The 19,637-nt window shown below is 42.7% G+C and overlaps 1 protein-coding gene across 3 annotated transcripts; it reads right to left on the bottom strand.

Moving 5' to 3' along the window:
* Positions 1-2,053: 2,053 nt before the first annotated feature.
* scaf11 (SR-related CTD-associated factor 11) lies at positions 2,054-17,362 on the bottom strand. Of its 3 annotated transcripts, XR_013902543.1 has the most exons (16): positions 17,163-17,356; positions 11,506-11,552; positions 11,236-11,381; positions 10,413-10,496; positions 9,974-10,053; positions 9,784-9,863; positions 9,659-9,696; positions 9,493-9,563; positions 7,649-7,774; positions 7,191-7,291; positions 4,516-6,834; positions 4,039-4,077; positions 3,749-3,958; positions 3,435-3,608; positions 3,207-3,326; positions 2,054-2,883 (listed from the first exon to the last, which is right to left on the bottom strand). XR_013902543.1 is itself a non-coding variant. In XM_026146988.2 (15 exons), exons 2-15 carry the CDS (start codon positions 11,522-11,524, stop codon positions 2,788-2,790), a joined length of 3,777 nt encoding a protein of 1,258 aa, XP_026002773.1. In that variant the 5' UTR covers positions 11,525-11,552; positions 17,163-17,362; the 3' UTR covers positions 2,054-2,787. The 3 variants fall into 3 exon arrangements, 2 of the variants coding, with proteins under 2 accessions (XP_026002773.1, XP_026002771.1); XM_026146988.2 differs by having other exon boundaries at positions 3,749-4,077; positions 10,413-10,490; positions 17,163-17,362; XM_026146986.2 differs by having other exon boundaries at positions 3,749-4,077.
* Between the last annotated feature and the right edge of the window lie 2,275 nt (positions 17,363-19,637).

Below are 19,637 nucleotides of genomic sequence, written 5' to 3'. Positions count from 1 at the left end.
GGGAGGTCCAGATCAGGTCCACTGCCAGTTCAGACAGAGAGAGAGGAGGTGGTCAACGCATACAAGTACCTCGGGCTGTGGGTGGACAACAAGATGGACTGGTCATGCAACACAGAGCACTTGTATAAAAAAGGCCAAAGCAGACTGTACTTCCTCAGGAGGCGGAGGTCCTTCAACATCTGCAGGAAGCTCCTGAGGATGTTTTACCAGTCTGTGGTTGCTGGAGTACTGTTCTATGCTGTGGTGTGCTGGGTGAGCAGCACAGCAAAGGAGGACTCATCCAGGCTGGCTCTGTGGTCAGCATGGAGCTGCACACTCTGGTGATAGTGGCAGAGAAAAGGACAAAAGAAACTGCTGGACATTATGGACAATGCTGGGCATCCTCTGCACACGGCCATAAACAACCAGAGGAGTCTGTTCAGTGACAGGTTGCTTCTCCCAAAGACAAGAACTAACAGACTTAAAAACTCCTTTGTTCCACACGCTATCAAACTGTTTAACTCCTCTCTGGAGGGGAGAGGGAGGGGAAACAGGAGGACAAAGGAGGAGGGAACTAAGCTGTAGTGCCTTTTCACTGTGCAATACTTTTTGTTAATATCCAACGGTGCAATAGACTCACAATACTGTGAAATGTGCAATTCCCTTGTATTCTTATTCCTATTTATCCCTTTTGTATACTCTGTATTTATATATGTCTCTGTATTGTGTGTGTATATATGGTACATTTCTGCTCACATTCTGTAACTTCTGTCGGTGCTGTGCTATTGGAAACCAAATTTCCCGGAGGAACCCACCCGAGGGATTAATAAAGTTTTATCTAATCTAATGTGTGACTGTTTTACAGTACTTTGCAAGAATCCTGTTTCCAAAGAGCCAGACTGCATTATAATTTTGTTAAAAGCAGTCATTAGCAACAGCACTGCAGAGGTCAGTCCAGTCCTTGTGCCTGACCATTTTCAGAGGAATGCTTTAACACTGACTTATGAATTATTCAAGCATAACTCAAGGGACGAACTAGTGTTGTGTCTACAGAGTAACAGACAACTTGGCAAAGAACCCATTTTAACTTCTTTAAGCACTTAGATACTTGCAGCCTGTTGCAAAAAGACATTTTCCCCAAATTTCTTTAGTGTATCTATAAAGCTGAAAAGATGAAACCATTTGACAGCCCAAAAAAACCCCAAAACAAAACAAACAAAAAAACCCAGGAAAAATAGTATCGCTAGTAGCTGAAAAATTGGCAAATCCCAGTCGATATAAGGACACACAGACGTTTAGTGTGTCCTTCTACAAATTTGAGGAAATTTGACAAACAAAAGCAGCCAAAGAAGACTTAAGGAAAGCCTAAAAACTGATCTACAGCAGAGGAACAGTATTCTGAAAGTCATGTCTTTAAAAGAAAAATCCATCCGTCTACTGTTCACTTACACCTCATTAGAAACAGGGAAGGGAAACGGAGAAAAGACTGAGGGTATGCCAAATTACTCAAGAGCTGGACTGAAAATCAGGTCTTATTGAGATGTTAATTCCACATTCCTGCTTTAAATTATTGTCACTAAGCGCAGACAGGATAAAACAGTGAGTGTCTACAACCACGTGTAAAACACGGGGGAGGCTTTGGTTTTGGGGTGCTTGTCAGCCAGTGGTGTTGGTGATGTTCCTGTTCCATCATGATGATGATCCCAAACACACTGCTAATACAGTAAAAGCAAAGACAGAAAAAGACACTGGAACAGTCAGACTCAGTCAGCTTTTTTGTTTAGACCCAGTATGTATCCATGTATGTCTACACGTTTCAATACATTGTTGGCTCTAGACTTTTGCACAGTACCATAAAAGAAACCTAAGAAAAAGAGCATTTCTCTTCATGTCACGCTGTTCTCCAACGACCATGAACGCACCAACGCTGTTGGTCACTCTACATATATCTACCTTGATATTGTTTATTAGATTCATGTCACACCGTGTAGCCTGCAATTAAATCTTACAGTGACCCGGCGCTCTAACAGGAAGTCTTTCATGCAACTCCTGTCACAACACACACAGAAGCACGTTAGGAGGCAGCTAATTTATTCAACTACTCTCTGGATAGCTTCCACAGTTCATGTATACTCAGACACTTATTACACATTCAAGCAAGGGGGTGGAGTTTCTAAACTACCCCCTCCCACCCAGGAGCTACAGCTCACATTATACACTCACTGCTGATTGGTTAACCCAGTTTGGGTCCAATCAGGGCCCTGATTACAATCACGTTCATTAGATTCCAGCCCATCACTGGGCCACACAGATTGATAAAGGCAATAAACTAGGATCTCATCTGAAATATTATTTAACATTTAAAAAAGGACACTGACAATATTCAGTTCAGAAGCGATCAGGATGCCCTAACAGAGAAATTCGTTGTACCAGCTGGCACCCTGGAAATGTCTTTCACTGAGTGGTGCATCTTTAACATCATCCACCCCACCCACCCCCTCTCCCCACACTAGCCTGCGCTCTTTACAGTAGTTCCCAAGTCACATGATCTATGCAAAATAAAGGGCTCTTGCATTACAATTTCTGATTGGGTTGTTCTTTTCTGACAAAATATGAAAATCTATAGAAAAAAATCTTCATCATTCAATAAAAGGTAGAGATATCAAAAAAAGAAAAGAAAAGGGGAAAAAAAAGCTGGCTCTCCATCATCTTTCAGCTCGGAGGCCAAATTCCAAGGAGAAGAAATTGCACTTGAGCAGCTCAATGGGTCTTTGAGGGTTTTTGCCACCTCAGCAGCAGGGCGACGTTTCATTTCTTGCGGGCATGCTTGTATTTGTCCACGTAGGCCTTCACCAGGTTGGCCACCTTACCAGAGTTCACCTCCCCACTCTTGCTGTGACACACCTGAAGTGGAAGAAAAGCCAAACACATAAAGTCAGGAAATACCGATCCCTAAATGTAACAGTCTGTATGTGGTTGTTTTAAAAAGCAGCGGGCTTTTATTTGGCCTTCACAAAACCAAAAATATCTAATGTTAGCAGCAACTGTTGGCAAATACACTCAATAATGAGAACAATAATAAGCTAGCTGCTCTCAGAGTTTGTGTGAACATTACACCTGGCTACCACACAGCTAGGTGTCTGTATTCAATATAATTTAAAGGCCGTGTATTGGGCTCTGATTGCATTAAAAATGCAGATGACAGTAAAAGAAATCTGAGGGTTTACCTTCTCTACTGCCTTGCGCACAATCTCCTTGTACTCCTCCTTTGTAATCTCCTTCTTTTGGTAAAATGGTTTGATGGCTGTCTTCACTTCATTTATAGCTTTCTCTTGGATCTGTTGTTTCTGCAACAGTAAGAGGAACTTGGATTATCCAAAAGACAACAAACAGAAAAGGGCAGAGAAGAAAAAAACTTTACTGAATGACCTTTGATGGAGTGACAGATCAGTTACCTTTTCTTTTTTGGAGCTGTCAGCCTGGGCCTTGTTATGCTGGCCGGGCTGAGTTGTAGAGGATGGCAGCGCCTGGCTTGGTGCCGGCTGGCCTTGTGTCACTGCTACAACCCCAGCTTTGGTTGGGGTTGGAAGCAATGCTGGTTTCACAAAACTCACCTTGGTATTGGCCATCTAATGCAAAATGGAAAAATCACAGAGAGAATTATGGGAAGAACTGCTTGGAGACAGTTATTGTGCCCATTTATAAAATAAATAAATAAAAACATTAGACATTCAGGAATTGGAAACTAATCCTGCCAAGACTACCATACCTGTGCAGCGTGGCCGTCTGGCTGAACCGCTGCTGTCTGGCTGCCTTGCTGCATTGGTGGAGGTGGTGGTGGAGGAGGTGGGAGGCCCTGAGCACCCACAGCGGGCACCTGCAGCAGCGGCACAGCAGGGTGGAGATGCATGGGGACCTGAGGAGGCATGGCATAGGGTGCTGCAGGCTGCAAGCTGACCGGCAGGGCTCCTCGTGGGGCCTGCATGGGGTAGTGATGAATAACATTAAGCTGCGGAGGATGAGGTGGAATCACGTTCATCAGAGGCACCGGAGCATTACCGGGGACTGCCTGGAGAGGAGGATCGCTTTTTGGAGGATCTGGAGAACAAGGACCACAAATAATAATGAAAAAATGTGAGGGGACAGTGAATGTGAGAGGCTAAATAAAACTCTGTCTGTGCTTATTCACGTAGGTTTATATAAAAAAGTGCAGGACAGGATTCGCAGAAGGCAGAATGAAAAGAGCCGCCTTATATCAAAAATAGATGTTGTGAGACTTTCAAAGGAATAAATTAACTTCAAAGAAATCACAGTTTCCTCTAAATCGAATGGAGTGCAGATACCTGGGGGTAATTTCTAGTTGTTCTCTCCTCACACATGAACTAAAATTATCTTCTTCTCGTTGGCTCAAAGAGAATATTCAACACATACCACCATAATGTATAACATGCTTCTTTACTTTTCAACTCTGCAGTGCAGACAACACAGTGATGCCTGATTTTTTGGAGGTGTATCGACAAAATAAAGAGGTCTCACCTGCTGCAGCTGGTGGCTGCTGCTCTTCCTCCTGCCGGCTCCACGTGCCCGGGCCTCTCTCCCTTTTTGAGTAATAGTCTTGAACATCTGCAGGCAGTGTCCTCCTGACAGCCCAGCTGGATGCAGAGGACCAGCCTGAGCGGTCAACCATAGGGTCGCCTGGCTCAGGCTCTTTCCTGCGCCCGCCACCTCGGTTTTCATTGAATCGGCTGTATGCGTCGTTCCCTGAATTGTTGCCTGTACCTGAGAAGTTGTTCCTCGACTGCCAGCGGCTGTCAGACATTTCTTCCTGTTGGTTGTAAAAGTTGCGGTTGCCACCACCACGTCCTCCGCCCCGGCCACGTTCAAACCCTCCAGGGCCCCCTCGACTTCGTTGTTCTCCTCTGTTCCCACCACTTCCACGATGGTCTTCCCAGCGTGAGCTGCTGCTGTACCCGAAGTCCCGGTTCCTTCCATCAGCATCTCCTCGAATCTTTTCTGTAACCCAATCGGGATTGTCTGAGCTCTGGCGATCAGGAGAACTTTCTGCAGGGACACCATTTTCAAAGTGGCCAGCGCTGCCGTGATACCTCCGTCCTTCACTGCCAGACCCACCACCGGCTCCAGATCTCCAGCTTCTACGCTCCTTCCTCTGAGGAGACTGCTCTCTAGATGTCGACCATTCAGGGCTGGGCCCTCGTCTGTGTGATCTTGTTCTAGATCGAGATCTAGACCGGGACCTTGACCGGGATCTTGAGCGGGACCGTCGCCTCCTTCTGTCCCGACTACGATCTCTCCTAGAATAGTCTCTGTCTCCATCCCGGTCCCTGTCTCTTTCTCTGCTGCGAGCCCGTGAAGAGCGCCTCGGGGAAGGGCTGCTGTCACGTTCTCTAGACCGTGAACGTGAACGCCTGCATGTTTCTCTCTTTGAGTCCCTCTTAGGTGACCACGTGGAAGTTGGAGAGTGGAAGCGAGATCTCCGCTGCTTGCCATTCTTCCTCTCTTGGCTCCTGTCTCTCTCCCTTTTGTCCTTGGCGCCTTCATCTTTGGTGACGTGGCTTTCAGAAGTTGTAGGAGGTGGTTCTACAGGAGCAGGGGAAGCAGTCTCACTCGGAGGTTCCAAAACGGGGCTGTTCCCATGCTCGCTCGTGGGTGAACTGCAGTCCATGGGGACAACACTTGTGTCATCCTTGGATTCTTCCACAGAGTTGTCGACTCCCGAATGCTCTATTGATGCCAGCATTTCTGCCTCAATGACCTCTGAAACTTTCGCTTCTTGGTCAGCTACATTTTCCTCTCGAGCAGAGGGAGAACCAGGTTGTGCTAAACTCCCACATGATTCAGCCTTCACTTTCTTTGAAGATTCTTCATTGTTGGCATCTTCTGACTCTACACAAATGTCCATTTCATCATCCTGCTCCACCTGCTCGTCACACTGTGGAGACACTACATCTTCCAGAGCATTCTGTGTGGAGGAGTGGGATGGGGATGGCGAAGTCCTTTCCTCTGGATGCTTTTCTCCAGAGGAAACTGGACTGGCCTGCTCTTCCTTCTCTTTTTTGCTCTCGACTCCTTCAGAGCACAAACCAGGGCTGCTAACAGCTGATCCTGAGGGACATGAGACGTCACTCTCACCTTCGTCGGCTTTCTCTTCTTGCTCGTGCTCATCACTTTGTTCCTGAGCTTCCTCACTCTCCTGTCCCACATCATTCATAGCTCCTCCGGCTCGCTGCTCATCAGAGGAATTGAAACCATCCTGTTCCTCATTGAGACCATCTTCAGCGTCAGACTGCTGCTGTTCTGAGTGACTTCCATCCTGCTCCTGTTCAGTTTTATCTTCCTCTTCTTCTTCCTCCACCTCCTCCCTGTTTTGACTCACGTCATTTTCCTCCTCCTGTGATGCTTCCTGTGCCTCTACCTGTGCTTCCTCCTGCACTTCCTCACATGCCTCTTCCACTGCGTCCTCCTGTGCTTCCTCCTCGCTAGCTGCTGGACTGTTAACAACTTCCGGAGAGCTTTTTTTTCTCGTTGTGGCTTTCCGTTTGCCGCTAGCCTTTCGGTTTGTCACTCGTTTCCCTTTCCTCTTGGCCGGCACCTGAGAAGCCTTGCCAGGCCTTGTGGACTGGCTAGCAGATGAGTCGGAGTCTGACAAACTGGACTGTGGAGGTGTTGAAGGGTCAGATGCAGGAGTCTCTTCTTGAGTTTTGCTGCTGTTGCGTCCTGATCGTCTCGACGGTAGAGACTCTGTCTCTTTGGTGGGGGCTTTGGAGGTTGAAGCTCGGCCACCTCTCTTCTCTCCTCCTTTGGGACACGTGATGGCGCAGACAACACCCTGAAACACTACACGGCAGAGAGACTGGTTATAGAAGCCTGTGATTCACTATTATTTTGGTCCAGTGTTTCCTATGAACAGCAGCTGCCGTTTGAATACAGTCATTTGATTTTACTTCTTATTGATATCTAGTTCAAGACTTTAATGGTTCTTCTACATTTCATCCATCCATACAGTCACTACAGTCACCTAGAGACCATACAACATGAAACAGAAAACCCCAACAACCAGACAATCCCCTATGAGGATTGTCTGGTTGGCGTAATAAGCATATGCTTCAGCCAATACGTTTCGATTAGCCTCGTCTCGTGCTTTCTTGCTTTGTGATCATAGAAAAAAGTCAACTGTGTCGAATGTGTCTCACCAAAGTTGCTCGGGGTGAACGGTGAGCTGGAGGTAAATGGAAATGAGCCAAATCCAAATGGAAACGTGTTGTGATTCCAACTGGTTCCATGGAAACTCTGCCTGTAAAACCAACAAACAGCTAGAGGTCAGATTTTATCTCAGTGCGTTCTTCATTCCTACTTTTCCACAATTTTAAAGTCCCAAAAACCCAAAGAAGAACTCATTCTAATGTCCTGTTTGAATGGACCCCAATCAATGTTACCAAAACAAACTTTTCAAGAATTTACCAAGTGAAACATTTCAGTGTGCAGTTTTAAAGCTCCTGTGTTTTATACTCAGGACAATTCCTTGTGTGCGCTGTTCTATAGTCCTGACTGACAGACTAAACCACGAGTGTCAAACTGAGGCTGTGGATAGGATCTAATGAAAGATGTTGTCAGTTTGTGAAAACGGTCACAGCAGTGGGAATTTTATTACCTTGAGGTGCCATTAGCAGGGATGGGAGCAGCAGGAGAGAGCCAGGGACAGTGCTGCACCTGGGGCTTGCACTGCTTGAGTCCAGTGTCATATGGTATATCTTCTGCCAGCCACTCAGGATCTGCACTGAAGGACAGTGAAAGCAGGGTAAGAGTTACAAAAGTGCTTTCTACACAGCACTAATTTGAATTTCAAATGTAAAGTTATAGTCCAAAATAAATGGTTCCCAGGTACCCAAAATATCTCATGTTCAGAAGTAGATTTACCCATCTGCCCTGCCGTCCAGCTTCTGAACATGAGATATTTTTTGGTTTCTACAGTTAAAATAGGTCTAAACTGTAATCTGTCAATTATTTGATGTTACCTATTCTTAGAAGAAGCAGACTTTATATCTATAAAAAGGTCTATACTTACAGCTAATTTTACAAGTTACTTTTTAAGTGCTCCTCAATACCACTTTATGATGCAGTGATGACCAAGATCACCATGGAAACACAAATGTAAAAACATCTGTCTAATTTTCATGTAATACACTGATGATAGTTCAAAAATAAAAGCAAGAAGCTAAAGTATGTGGTTAAATTTACAACATTTTTCCAACTTGTTTATCAGTGTGAAAAGAAAAGAAAAAAAAAAATCACTGCCACTCCAAACGATATCCGAACCGAAACATCTTCCACACACAGTGTGGGGAGTTTCAGAAACGCTTTCAGGCACCAGTTTTAACCACCACGAGTTGTGGTTTTCTTCAGGAGTGTCATTAAACTTGCACCTTTCCATATCCAAACACCAACTTTTTCTGGCATGTCTGCCTGAAGTCAAATTTGAGTGAACTGAAGGTCAGCACATTACAAAATCAATGTTTATTCATCTTAGTTTCCCTGATGTTTCCATCTTCAGTTGCTCTATCCCCAGTGGGTTGAAAACCACGGGAATAAAACAGTTCCACTGACGGAGTTGGTAAGGATGTTTTCTTTATCGTTTTCAGAGTTTCTGTCTATACACTGCAGCCTCAGGAGACCCTCTGCCAGCATCGAGAATTTTGTAAGTTTTTTATTTTTTCTATTTTTAAAGACATGAGCTAAAACTGTTAAGCTACAATGTATCAGTCTACTCTTACAGTTAATCCTGCTTACACATAAAAAGTCAACCTTTGGTTGTTTAGGTGACATGTTAATAGTGCACAGTTAGCACAATAATTCATCACTGCACGTGAATGAAGTTAACCATGATTCAGAGCTGTCCTATCAATAAAGCCTTACTGACATAGGATGTGAAACATAGTCTTGCCCAAGATGTTTCCTAACCCCATGTTTGCCTACTGGTGGTGGTCAGAGGGCCCGGTGGCGCCAGTGTCCGGCAGCCTCGCCTCTGTCAGTGCGCCCCAGGGCAGCTGTGGCTACAATGTAGCTTGCCATCGCCAGTGTGTGAATGTGTGTGTGAATGGGTGAATGACTGAATGTAGTGTGAAGCGCTTTGGGGTCCTTAGGGACTAGAAAAGCGCTATACAAATGCAGGCCATTTACCATTTACCATAGTCTGGCCTGTTTCTAAAACAGCAAGACGTTAATGCATGCAATATGTCAAAGAGGCACTGTGTGCTGGAGTTTTGTGCAGTGACTCCACTAATAAATTTTAATGTTAATGTGTTTAATACCATAAAACTTTTTAAAGATCCACCTACTATGTTTAGAATTCAACCCAATTTTTTGACTTCTCCAACTGATCGACTGAGCGCACTTTAAACATGATCGCTGTAAGCACTTTAAAAAAAAATCCTGACAAAGAGTACAAACTACAAAAAAACTACTAACATATTATTTCATTAAATCAGTGTCACTTACACGTCCTGTGCTGACGTAACTAATGAAACACAGGGAGGAGGTGACCACGTACAGCAGTCTGTTCCTCTCACCTGAAGAAAGAAATGCAAAGAATCAACAGTGACATCAAACCTAACAGTGAAACGTGTGTGGGACAGATAAAAAAAACAAAAAACAAAGCAGTTACCTTTTTTCTGCTCAGTGAGGAGGGATCCTCATCGTTACCTATAAACACATTTAAAGACGTGAGATTGCTGACACAATGCGAGAAAAGGCTAGCCACATTTCTGGGGCAGAAGCGCTCTAACATACATTTCCTCACAAGTCCTTTTGTTTTAGCGCCTGCCGTCCTCTCCACCTTTTGCCGTCTCAACCTTCTTGTGGGCTTGCTTCTGAAAAGATAACCATTTTATCAGTTCTTGGTTGCACTCACAGTCAAATGTCAAGGGCCGGCCTAAGAGGTGACCCAGTAATGTTAAGAAAGAAACAGTCTAACACTCACTTGAGACAGACTTTTTGTTCAGGGTTTCTACAGCAGCAGTTCTCAGCATCGCTTTGAGACAGTCGCTTCCTCACAGGGACCTTTGAGGATAGAAGCATATTTATTTATTTATTTTTTAAGTACATATAAAGACAAAAGTCATGTGAGGCAGTGTGGTGGCTTGACAGCTGGCCTACATGTGACTTGGAAACAAAACTAATTTTGACTGCTGGCTTTACCTTCTAGGTCAATCCCAGGCTAACTCAAAACCACTTCAACCAAATTTTTTTTCAGCTGTTAAAATTCTTCTTAAATACACTTCAAATAAACTGACATCATGGGAAAATAACGCTCCGTATTTCTCGTTAACAGCAGGCAGCGGGTGTCTCAGCTTTACAGCACAGGAAATTTCAACAAAGCTTAAAACAACAGCAGTAAACAGAGAAAACAGCACATTGACCTGCACACAGCCGAGAATCCTGTCCCATCTGTAAACATGACTGAAAGGTCTTCTATCCACGGGGCAGGAAGGAGCCATCTGCAGCTTCAAATTAAAGCAAACAAAACATCATTAGTACACTAATACGAATGAAAGGCATGAATGCTTAAAGGCTTACGGGCTTTTCCAGTCTGACATGAGGGAAATCACTAGATGCTATTTTTGGCATGAGTACTGGCACAAGAATATCATTGCTAACACCTTTGAACTTTTCCCTCTGTACTCAAGGCTTTTTACTGCCAAGTTTAAAGAGAATAAACATAACTAAAATGATCCGACCTTCCCCAACTTCCCTGGTTTCCTCCAACAGCATGTGGACCGGGGCCCAGTGTCAAAGGTGAGCAACACTAGCTAAATGTAGCTCAAAAATCCACTAATCACTAATGTCAACCAACACCCAGCACAACAAAAACTTGTTATAAGGAGCTACAGGTAACATCTTGTCTGCAACAACTTTAGTGAGGAAGTAAACTACGGTTAGCCTGCTAGCTGTTACACTGATATGTGTCTTTGCTAGCAGGTAACGTTAGCCAACATTAACAAACAGAAAGCCAGTTTTAGCACATCAAACCGGGCTTTAATGGCATTGGTTGCTTTCTCACATCCCAAGTCACCTTTGTTGTCAATGCACTAATACTCATTAAAATATCATTCTGGATCTAAGACAGAATATAGTGATTAATTCACAGACAGACCAGATATATAATTGTTCACTACACATGACATGACCTAAAAATCACTTCCACTTAGTGCCACTACTATATTAGCATTATCTGAGTGTCACCTCTGCCCATGTGAGGAGGCATCTGAGGCAGAAGACATGGCAGCAGCTATCAGGCATGGCGAGTTCGCCTCCAGCCAGGACGCCCAGGCAGATAGGACACCTCTCCGCCTCCTCGCCGTCTGCCCCATCAGGCGGGCCCTGGCCGCCTGTATACGCCGCAGAGGATGCACACAAGTATGAAAAATATTTACTTACACCAATCAGTCTTAAAAAAATAGAGTCTGCTATGTTTATGCAACATGCAGCTAAACGAAGGTTAGAATTTCTCACCGCTTCCAGCTCCAATCATGTCCGGCCCCTGGCTGTCGTGATCCCCACTACAACAGAGGGAAGGTGACAGAAATGAAGAGTTGGTTAGATACTGCAAGATACTGAATGTAGCATGTAACAAAACAATCTCTTTTTTTCCCCCTCAGAAGGTTAATGGTAGATAAACAGCCTTAGTTATCAGTTTACTATGAAGCGTCTTTGTTAAAGATTTGCATTTTTATCAAATCCTCTGAACAAACCTGTCAGACACTTCCTACTAGCAGGTCCCTTGAATTTTGACAAATAAATAGTGAAAAATACAAATGAACTGCAGAGGAAAACTCCCACCTGGCTCTAAACAATATAAGACAAGATTGAGGTAAACCTCTTTCTTATTTTAGAAATAAGCAATGATGTCCAAGCTCAGTTTTCTCTGGGAATCAACTCTGCACATCAAACCTGGTTCATGCTGTAGAATAGAGACATGCAGGTATATTTACGTTTTAGGATGATTACATTATGCTGGATCAACATCCTGCACATGAATTTGCACAATACAATTAAAGGATACTGTCCTTTCTGGAAGAGGTACATTCACTTTTAAATCCACATTTATTCAGTCTTACACAAAAACAAAATCTGTCAATGCAACATCAGCTTAGTGGAAATACAGCGAGTCATCAAACTGCCACTTTCACAAAACACATATTCTGCAGAATAAGCAACACTAAAGTAGAAATCTTTATGACAAGTTTCAACCTGAGCTTGTGTGATTTACACTGCCATCATATTTTTGCAAAGTTCTGTATATTCCAGGACTCAGAGAGAGAGAGAGAGAGAGAGAGAGAGAGAGAGCGAGAGAGAGAGCGAGAGAGCGAGAGAGCGAGAGAGAGAGACAGACTGACTGACTGACTGACAAGAACCAACAACAACCACGATTTTCACTGGCTCATTTGAGGTTGGCATCTTTCACTGCTCTGCATCGATCCGTGTCTGAGAACGGTGCCTCCAAATGTTTGCATGCAGAGTTTGCATGTTATCACACAACAAAAACATTTCTTTGTGTCTTCACAGCAAATTTGTGAATGAACACTGTGTTCAAGAGAGTTAACAAGACTGAAAAACTCAGTCAATGGCTCTTTCCCTCTCACTCTCTCATCATATTATCACAGGTTTAACACTTAACACAAAGCTTTGACTTAGCTGGATTCAATTCAGTTAACATCATCATTGCTTCTCATGTATCAGCTCAACTCTTCGTGCATGAGCAGGTGTGCTAAATCGCTAAATCAGCAACCAATAAATACTAAAACACGAATAAACACAGCCTGGCCAGAGAAACTCCTATCTGACAAAAAATACTGGAACCATTTAAGGGCTGTACCTTTAATATTTAATCAAAACAGACGGCAGAAAAAGGAGAATCAAGCATGACCATAAAAAAACAGCATAAGGGAATAAGGAATCTTAATGCTAAGCATAAGTATAAAGCATAAAGCAGTCCAGAATGAAACATGCCTGCGGAGGCAGATGTTGCCTTGCAGATTAAAGAATGATTCACCGTCTATTCCTCTCAGTAAAGAAAAAAGTTTGTTGATCTAACACTGAGGGATCCGTACTTTGTATGAGCAGATCCCAAAGCCAAGGTGTATTTATAAGGAGTGGAAGTTAAATGCATCCCACTAATAACTGTAGAGACTGAGTGAATGGTGACACTTTCTGTGAACTTTTGAGTTTGTTTTTTTTACTGAGATGATCAAAACTTGTTTGACTGTCTTATTGATTAAAACTTTGAGTTTGAGAGAGTTGATTCTCTCAAATAATAGCACAAGTAGTTTTTAAGAGTACAGTTAGAGTACTGGATTGGAAGCAGTAAAGTAGGAGAAGTAAAGTTGCTAAAGTCTTAACAATACAATCAAGACGTGACTGAAGTGCTGACTTTCAGCTTGAGTTCAAGGGGTTTAGCAGAAGTACTGGATTAACTGTTCAGGAATTACAACCATTTTTATACATAGTCCTAATACTTCCCAGATATTCTGTCAGGCTTTTACTATAGCCACCTTCAGCTGCTGTGTGTTTGTGGGTCTCTCTGCCTTCATTTTTGTCATCAGTAAACTGTTGCGTTAAGGTGATTAAATGAAATTGAAGAATATCCCATTTCTTTGTCTTGACAAACTCTTGGGTTGCTTTTGCAGTGTGCTTTGGGTCATTATTCATTTGCACTGTGAAGCACTGCCTCATCAGTTTTACAGCATTTGACGCAATCTGAGCAGAGCGTACAGATCTGTACACTCCCAACTCCTCCTGCCACTTCTATCAGCAAGTCACACCATCAATAAACAGTAGTGACCCCATTTCTCGGCTGCTCTCGACTTGGCTACAGATTATGAAGTTATCTTGCACTTTATTGGGGCCACAATCTACCCCAGATTTTATCTCCTTTATTTCTTTTGAAATAACAAAGCGATAAGCCTCAGATGCAGAGAATACGATACTTTCGCTGAAATCCCTGAATAAATAATTTATCAGAAGAAAAATAGCCACTGTGCAATATGACCTAATCACAGATAATACACCCCTCTACTGCTGTAATAGAACTTTAAAAAAAAAAAAAAAAAAAAAAAAAAAAAGGTGGAGTACCATTAAAGAACTGAGTATCTATTGCAAAAAGATTGTAGCTTAGTCACACCTGTCAAGTGGAAAAAAACTACTTTTGCAATAGTTGGGTTGCGGTCACGTGGTTCTGATGACGTGCGGAGGCAGCGCGATTTTTGAGTGGAGGGCGGAAGTAAACATGGAGGACACTGTGGAGAGTCAGGAGAGCAGCTATTGTGCAACTTTAGACCCCGTTTCTCGGGAGAGATATAAACAGATAGTTAAAAAATATATCGGACGTGATCCGTATTCTTTGAAAATGTCCGAATACACCACAGAAGTAAAGGATTTGCCTACTATCGAGGCTGTGGATATCACCAACTACTTGGTCCTCCAGACTTCTTACTACACTAGGCAGCAAATGAAAGCTTTCAAGAGTTTGGAGGCGTACAATTTTTTTGTCAGCGGGTGGGTCCACAACCTTGGAACAAAACGTCTCCGTGATGGATACAGTTTGGTGTTTGCAAGGGTGAGTGTTTGTTCTTATATTGCTTTATCTTAAACACGCTGACAGTTAGCGGTAGCGGCTTTAACGTCAACAAACATGCCACATCCTTAGGACTTCGTTAGAGTGACAGTTGTTTGTTTCAAGGTAAACCATTCTCAGCCGTCTGTTGCATATCCAAAATCGCCTCTGCACATCGATGCTGTTCTGCCTTAAGCTTCATTCTTTTCTCTCGTTTGAGAACTGATTCCGATCTGGGTTTTCGTTCGTAGCCGAGATTGACCGTCGGAGCCCAGTCCTCCGACTCTTCGTCATCCAAAGCACTTGGGCAGCCTATAGTCCCAATCAAGTCAATATTAGACTACTAACTTAAAAGCACTAAGTAAACGAGAATTTAACGACAACCTAATGCTAATAAGTTCGTTTGCAAACATAACATTACCTCTGACGAAGTGGTCGCTGCAGACACGGGCATTGGCAGACTCTGCTCCTCCCGACTGTAAACGTAAATTTAAAATCCATTTTTTCCTACGTTTTTCGGTTAGAATTTTCCATTTTTCTTCTCTTCGTTGGGCTATTTTTGGTACCCTAAAATACCGTTTATCAGTTTCTCTGGTCGACCTACTGGAGCATCCGTAAACACAACAGGACATAGGCATTTTGCGTACTGTCTGTCTGTGATTTTGCGCTTATCTTTTTCACTTCCGACAGCCAGTCAAATTTCGCGCTTTACGTCGACGTCACGTCTACGTCAAATGAAACCTAGCTATTCACATCTATTTTTAAATAAGATGTGTATTAAAGCAATAATCTATCTAACAATGTAAAATCAGAAATTCTAATAAGTGTTGTAAGAACTAACCAATCAAAACTCAGTCAATAACAATATGATACCCAAAAATGCAATAACAACATATCGGTGGGACTGTCAAAAGCTAAATGTGTTTTATCAGTTGTGACACGGTACAGATTTGTATTTCTCGTAAGTTTCATTGTTACCGTTCTAGTGAGAAAGGCCTTGTGCCAAAAAGTGATTTCTGTTTTTATGTGTAATGTCTTTTCTTATATTAGTAAAAAAGACTGTAGTCATCAGGGTTCATGGAGGGATAATATATCACTTAAAATATGTTTATACAACTATTATGTTATATTTGTTGCAATTTCTGCTGCCCTCTTGGTCAGATCACTCTTATAAAATACATTTTTTTTAATGTAAATAAGACTGTTTAGGTGAATGAAGGATGTATAAAACCCACTTTCAAAAAAAATAACTGCAGCTTCTACCTTGTGACAGGAATGTTGTTTGTGGCTCGAAATGACTTGGTATCATTCATGACATAGGGTTTGACAGGTTTCACAAATTATAGGACAACAAGTCAGTGACAACTGTCTGAATACAAGCAATCTTTCTTTCTTTCTTTCTTCTTTGGGGGGGGGAGCAAATACCGGAAATCACTTTTTTGCCACAACAGGGGAGAGAGAGTGAAAGGTTCATTAAAGGCCCCACAGACACAATTAAAGCAACAAGGAATCCCCCCCCCCTCTTTTTTTTTTAATTACTCCATAATATTCGTCTGTGTTGTGCTCATTTGGTCTGATATCTTGGCGTGGTAGATGTATTTTTGGAACTGATGAGGGAATTTTTCACTACTTTACTATTACAAACCTACTACTGTTAGTTACAATCACCACTATAGATTGTGTTGCACTCAGACCAAGAAGTGAAAGTGAAATGGTTTAGATTTGATTTATTCCGGCACGCTTGGTTGGGTAACAGTTGCCTAAAACCAATACAAACAGGTACAGACAAGATTTTTGACCAAGTCCATGTTCTAGCGTCTATCAGTTGAAGGAATGTTTGTAGCCTGAACGCACACTTGAGTAACTAACAGCCTGAGTCACTGTGAACAAACCCAACTCCGCCAGGCCACCACACTTCTGAGAGTCTCCCATAACTGACCCCGAATCAGTCTGGAAATTCCTATCCTCCAAATATGAACACTTCTAATTTGTTTAGCTAAAGCTCCTGCAACGGACTAAGAACACAGCCGCATTACTGAACATGTCAAACAAACGAAGTCAACACAGGCCATTTCAAGTGTTTCTACTCGGAACACCGGTTAACTGCGAAGCCCGAAGGCAGCTTGAAAGTCAGTCTTTTAAATGTAAATGCTAACTTAGTCTAAAAGTCATACTGCATCAGTAAAATGTGGGGTATTTGAAAAGCTTGTTGCGTGTTTTTGCCAGTACGGCCTGGCTGCTGGAGACACAAAATTAGCTCCAACTTGTTCAACCAGTGCCAACACGACGGCCACAACACGGTTGTTGTTGGTTAGCTAGCGAGCTACTGCTAGCTAAAAACACAGCTACATTTGGAGCTAGCAGACTGTTAGCACGGCGGTAAATAAGGCTAACTACCGTTTAATATCAGCCACGATGATTGTACTGAAGGTCACAAGTTAGCTAGCGAGTTTAGCTGAGAGCTAACTAGCGGCTTTGAACAACAGCACCTGCTTACGTTGCTTTTAGCCTCCTAGCAGCTAGCTCCGCTTAGCTAACGTCAGGTGTCGTTACTCACCGTTTGAGCGCAGCTGCGGCTGGTTTGCGCCTAGTAAACGGCTTTTTAGCGTGCAAACTCTTGCTAGGGAATGCTGACCAGTCACACAATCTGGGAATTGTTTAGGACTAAAGAGCGAGTGTAGCTTTCCGAAAGTCCCAGCCACATGTCTTGCAGTCGGGCTGCGAGTTGGTGCCGTTGGCGCCCCCTATGGGAACCGCCGAATATTACAAAGCGAATACCTTCTATCTGGCATTTATTTACATGGAAAGAGAAGCAGCAACAAGTGGATGAGAAAGCAGACTTTTTTCAGCATTCACTTACGCTTTCTTCGAAGTTATAGGGGCTTTCGCCTATATTGCCGATTTATCTCATTAATCCAATAACTCCAAATGATTAAGCCAAATAAATCAGTACACAATTATAATAAAACTCTTACTGTAATTTAAAACGTGAATAAATACATATGAAACGTACATACAATCAAGCACACATGATAAGTCATGATGCAGTAAACAGAGAGCTGAAGTTTAGTGTGTGGTGGAGTTAGTCCAAAGTCCCAGGTCCTATCAAAGATACATTTTATACTGACTCTGTCCAGTCTGATGAAAACAACATAATAGCAGTGTACAGATGTCTGTTTTTACACAGTAGTCTATTTCTCTTCCCGCCTACTTTAGAAAAACACACATCTACACAAACCATCGCTTACTCGCTTAATGTTACCTGAGGCAGAGCATGTGCTAGTAGTAAAAACAAGCCAGATATTTTAAACAACCACAAATTCTGTGCTTATAATCACGCAACCTTGACTGAAATGAGATTATTTGTTTGGAACAAAGACCACAACAGTCAAAACACTGCCAGCACTTTCTAACCGACTGAAACTTTATAGCAGGGAGCAGAGGTGTGTTTAAGGATGAGCTGGGGTGTGGCTGCACACTCCGAGGAAACATCTGCCCACCCACTGAAACTTCTGAAAATAAATTACAGTCTCATCTGTCATTTTGTCTTTGGACTAGAAAAACCAACAAAAGTTCTATTTGCCATTTTAAAGTTTTAGTGTGCTTAATCAGTTTGGCATTTCCGTTTCACGATCCCCACACACATGGCTATTATAAATAAGGGTATTAAAAGTCCATTTCTACCCATACAGGTATAAAGTAGATAAATGTATCCACTAGTGTGGCTTTTCAAGGGCAGGAGAGGTAGATTTACACACAATGGACTTTACTGTTTTCAAGTACTGACTTCATTTTTCATGGTATAGATTCAGCTAGATGCTGGAAAGATTCTGAAACCAGAACGGTGTCTTGAACCTGGAAAGGTTCAAGAAATCAGTTTGAGATTTGTGATATGGTGCGTTATCCTGCTGGAAGAAGCCATCAGAAGATGGGTACACTGTCATAAAGTTACGGTCATAGTCAGCAACAGTACTCAGATAGGCTGTGGTGTCTATACCGTGCTCAATTGTCAGTAAGAAAGTAAGTAAGAAGATATCCTCTGCACCATTACACCAGGCTGACTGGCCTGAAGACGATTGGACTAGACCAGTGATGTCACAATGAGCTTGACCACGCGAGGAATTAGAAGTGATGTAAAGCTTAGATTAGCCACCAAACACCTGGTAAGCAGACAGATGTGCGACTACAGATCTTCTTTACTAAACGTACACATAAACTTCATAAAGAAGTCTTGATATTGTTCTATTTATTTTGTTTTTGGGTGTGTGGCAGTAGTTATAGTAGTAACTTCTTCCCCCTGAGCCTAGTTCTTTTGGAGGTTTCTTTCCCACTGTTGCCAAGTGCTTGCTCGCAGGATGTTGTCTGATTGTAAAGGTTTTCTCTGTATTGTTTTAGGGTCTTTACCTTACAATATAAAACACCTTGAGATCGCTGTTGTTGTGACTTGGCATTACTTTTAGAAAATTGAACTGAATTGCTAGAGGAACTACTGAAACCTACCAAAGATCCAAACCACAAGATTAGTGGCACAGTTGCATTGCCTGTTGCTAAACTAAACCTACATTTATGTAATCTAAAACAAACATTTTTCTTGTTGCCCACACAAATATCATAAGGACGGCAATCAGGTTAGCGCCTCAGCTGGGCACTGAGCAGAATCAAAAACCAACACAAAGTGTCAGATTACTGCTGAATGCCCCAACACAGTGTGACTTTTGATGAATCCTGAAAGCTTTCTGCAGTGTCACATTATGCACAAAAGATGTTTTGGGAGCTGTGGGAAGTGGAGCGCTGAGCAAAGTCATTAACTATTCAATTATGTCAAAAGGATCGAGCCAAGAGAAAGTGTCCGGTGGTTAAACGGAACAAAAGGTTGAGCTCACCAGCAAATGGAGGTTGTTGGGTTGTATCAGAAAAGAGTGCTGTTTGAAGTCCCAGCAACCAAGCATGAAAACAGAGGGTTGAATATTAAAAGCACTGGCATCTGTTCAGATCTCTCTGAACAGAGAGACAGGCCCAGGGAAGGAGTCGT

Source organism: Astatotilapia calliptera, chromosome 17 (assembly GCF_964374335.1).
Source record: "Astatotilapia calliptera chromosome 17, fAstCal68.1, whole genome shotgun sequence".
Taxonomy (NCBI): Eukaryota; Metazoa; Chordata; class Actinopteri; order Cichliformes; family Cichlidae; genus Astatotilapia; species Astatotilapia calliptera.
This window is presented reverse-complemented; position numbering and strand designations above follow the sequence as displayed.

Coding starts and splice junctions, on each gene's coding strand:
- scaf11 (XM_026146986.2), bottom strand. Junction 9,697..9,783: donor AAAAGGACTTGTGAGGAAAT/GTATGTTAGAGC, acceptor ATGTGTTTATAG/GTAACGATGAGGATCCCTCC. Junction 7,292..7,648: donor CCTGCTAATGGCACCTCAAG/GTAATAAAATTC, acceptor TTGGTTTTACAG/GCAGAGTTTCCATGGAACCA.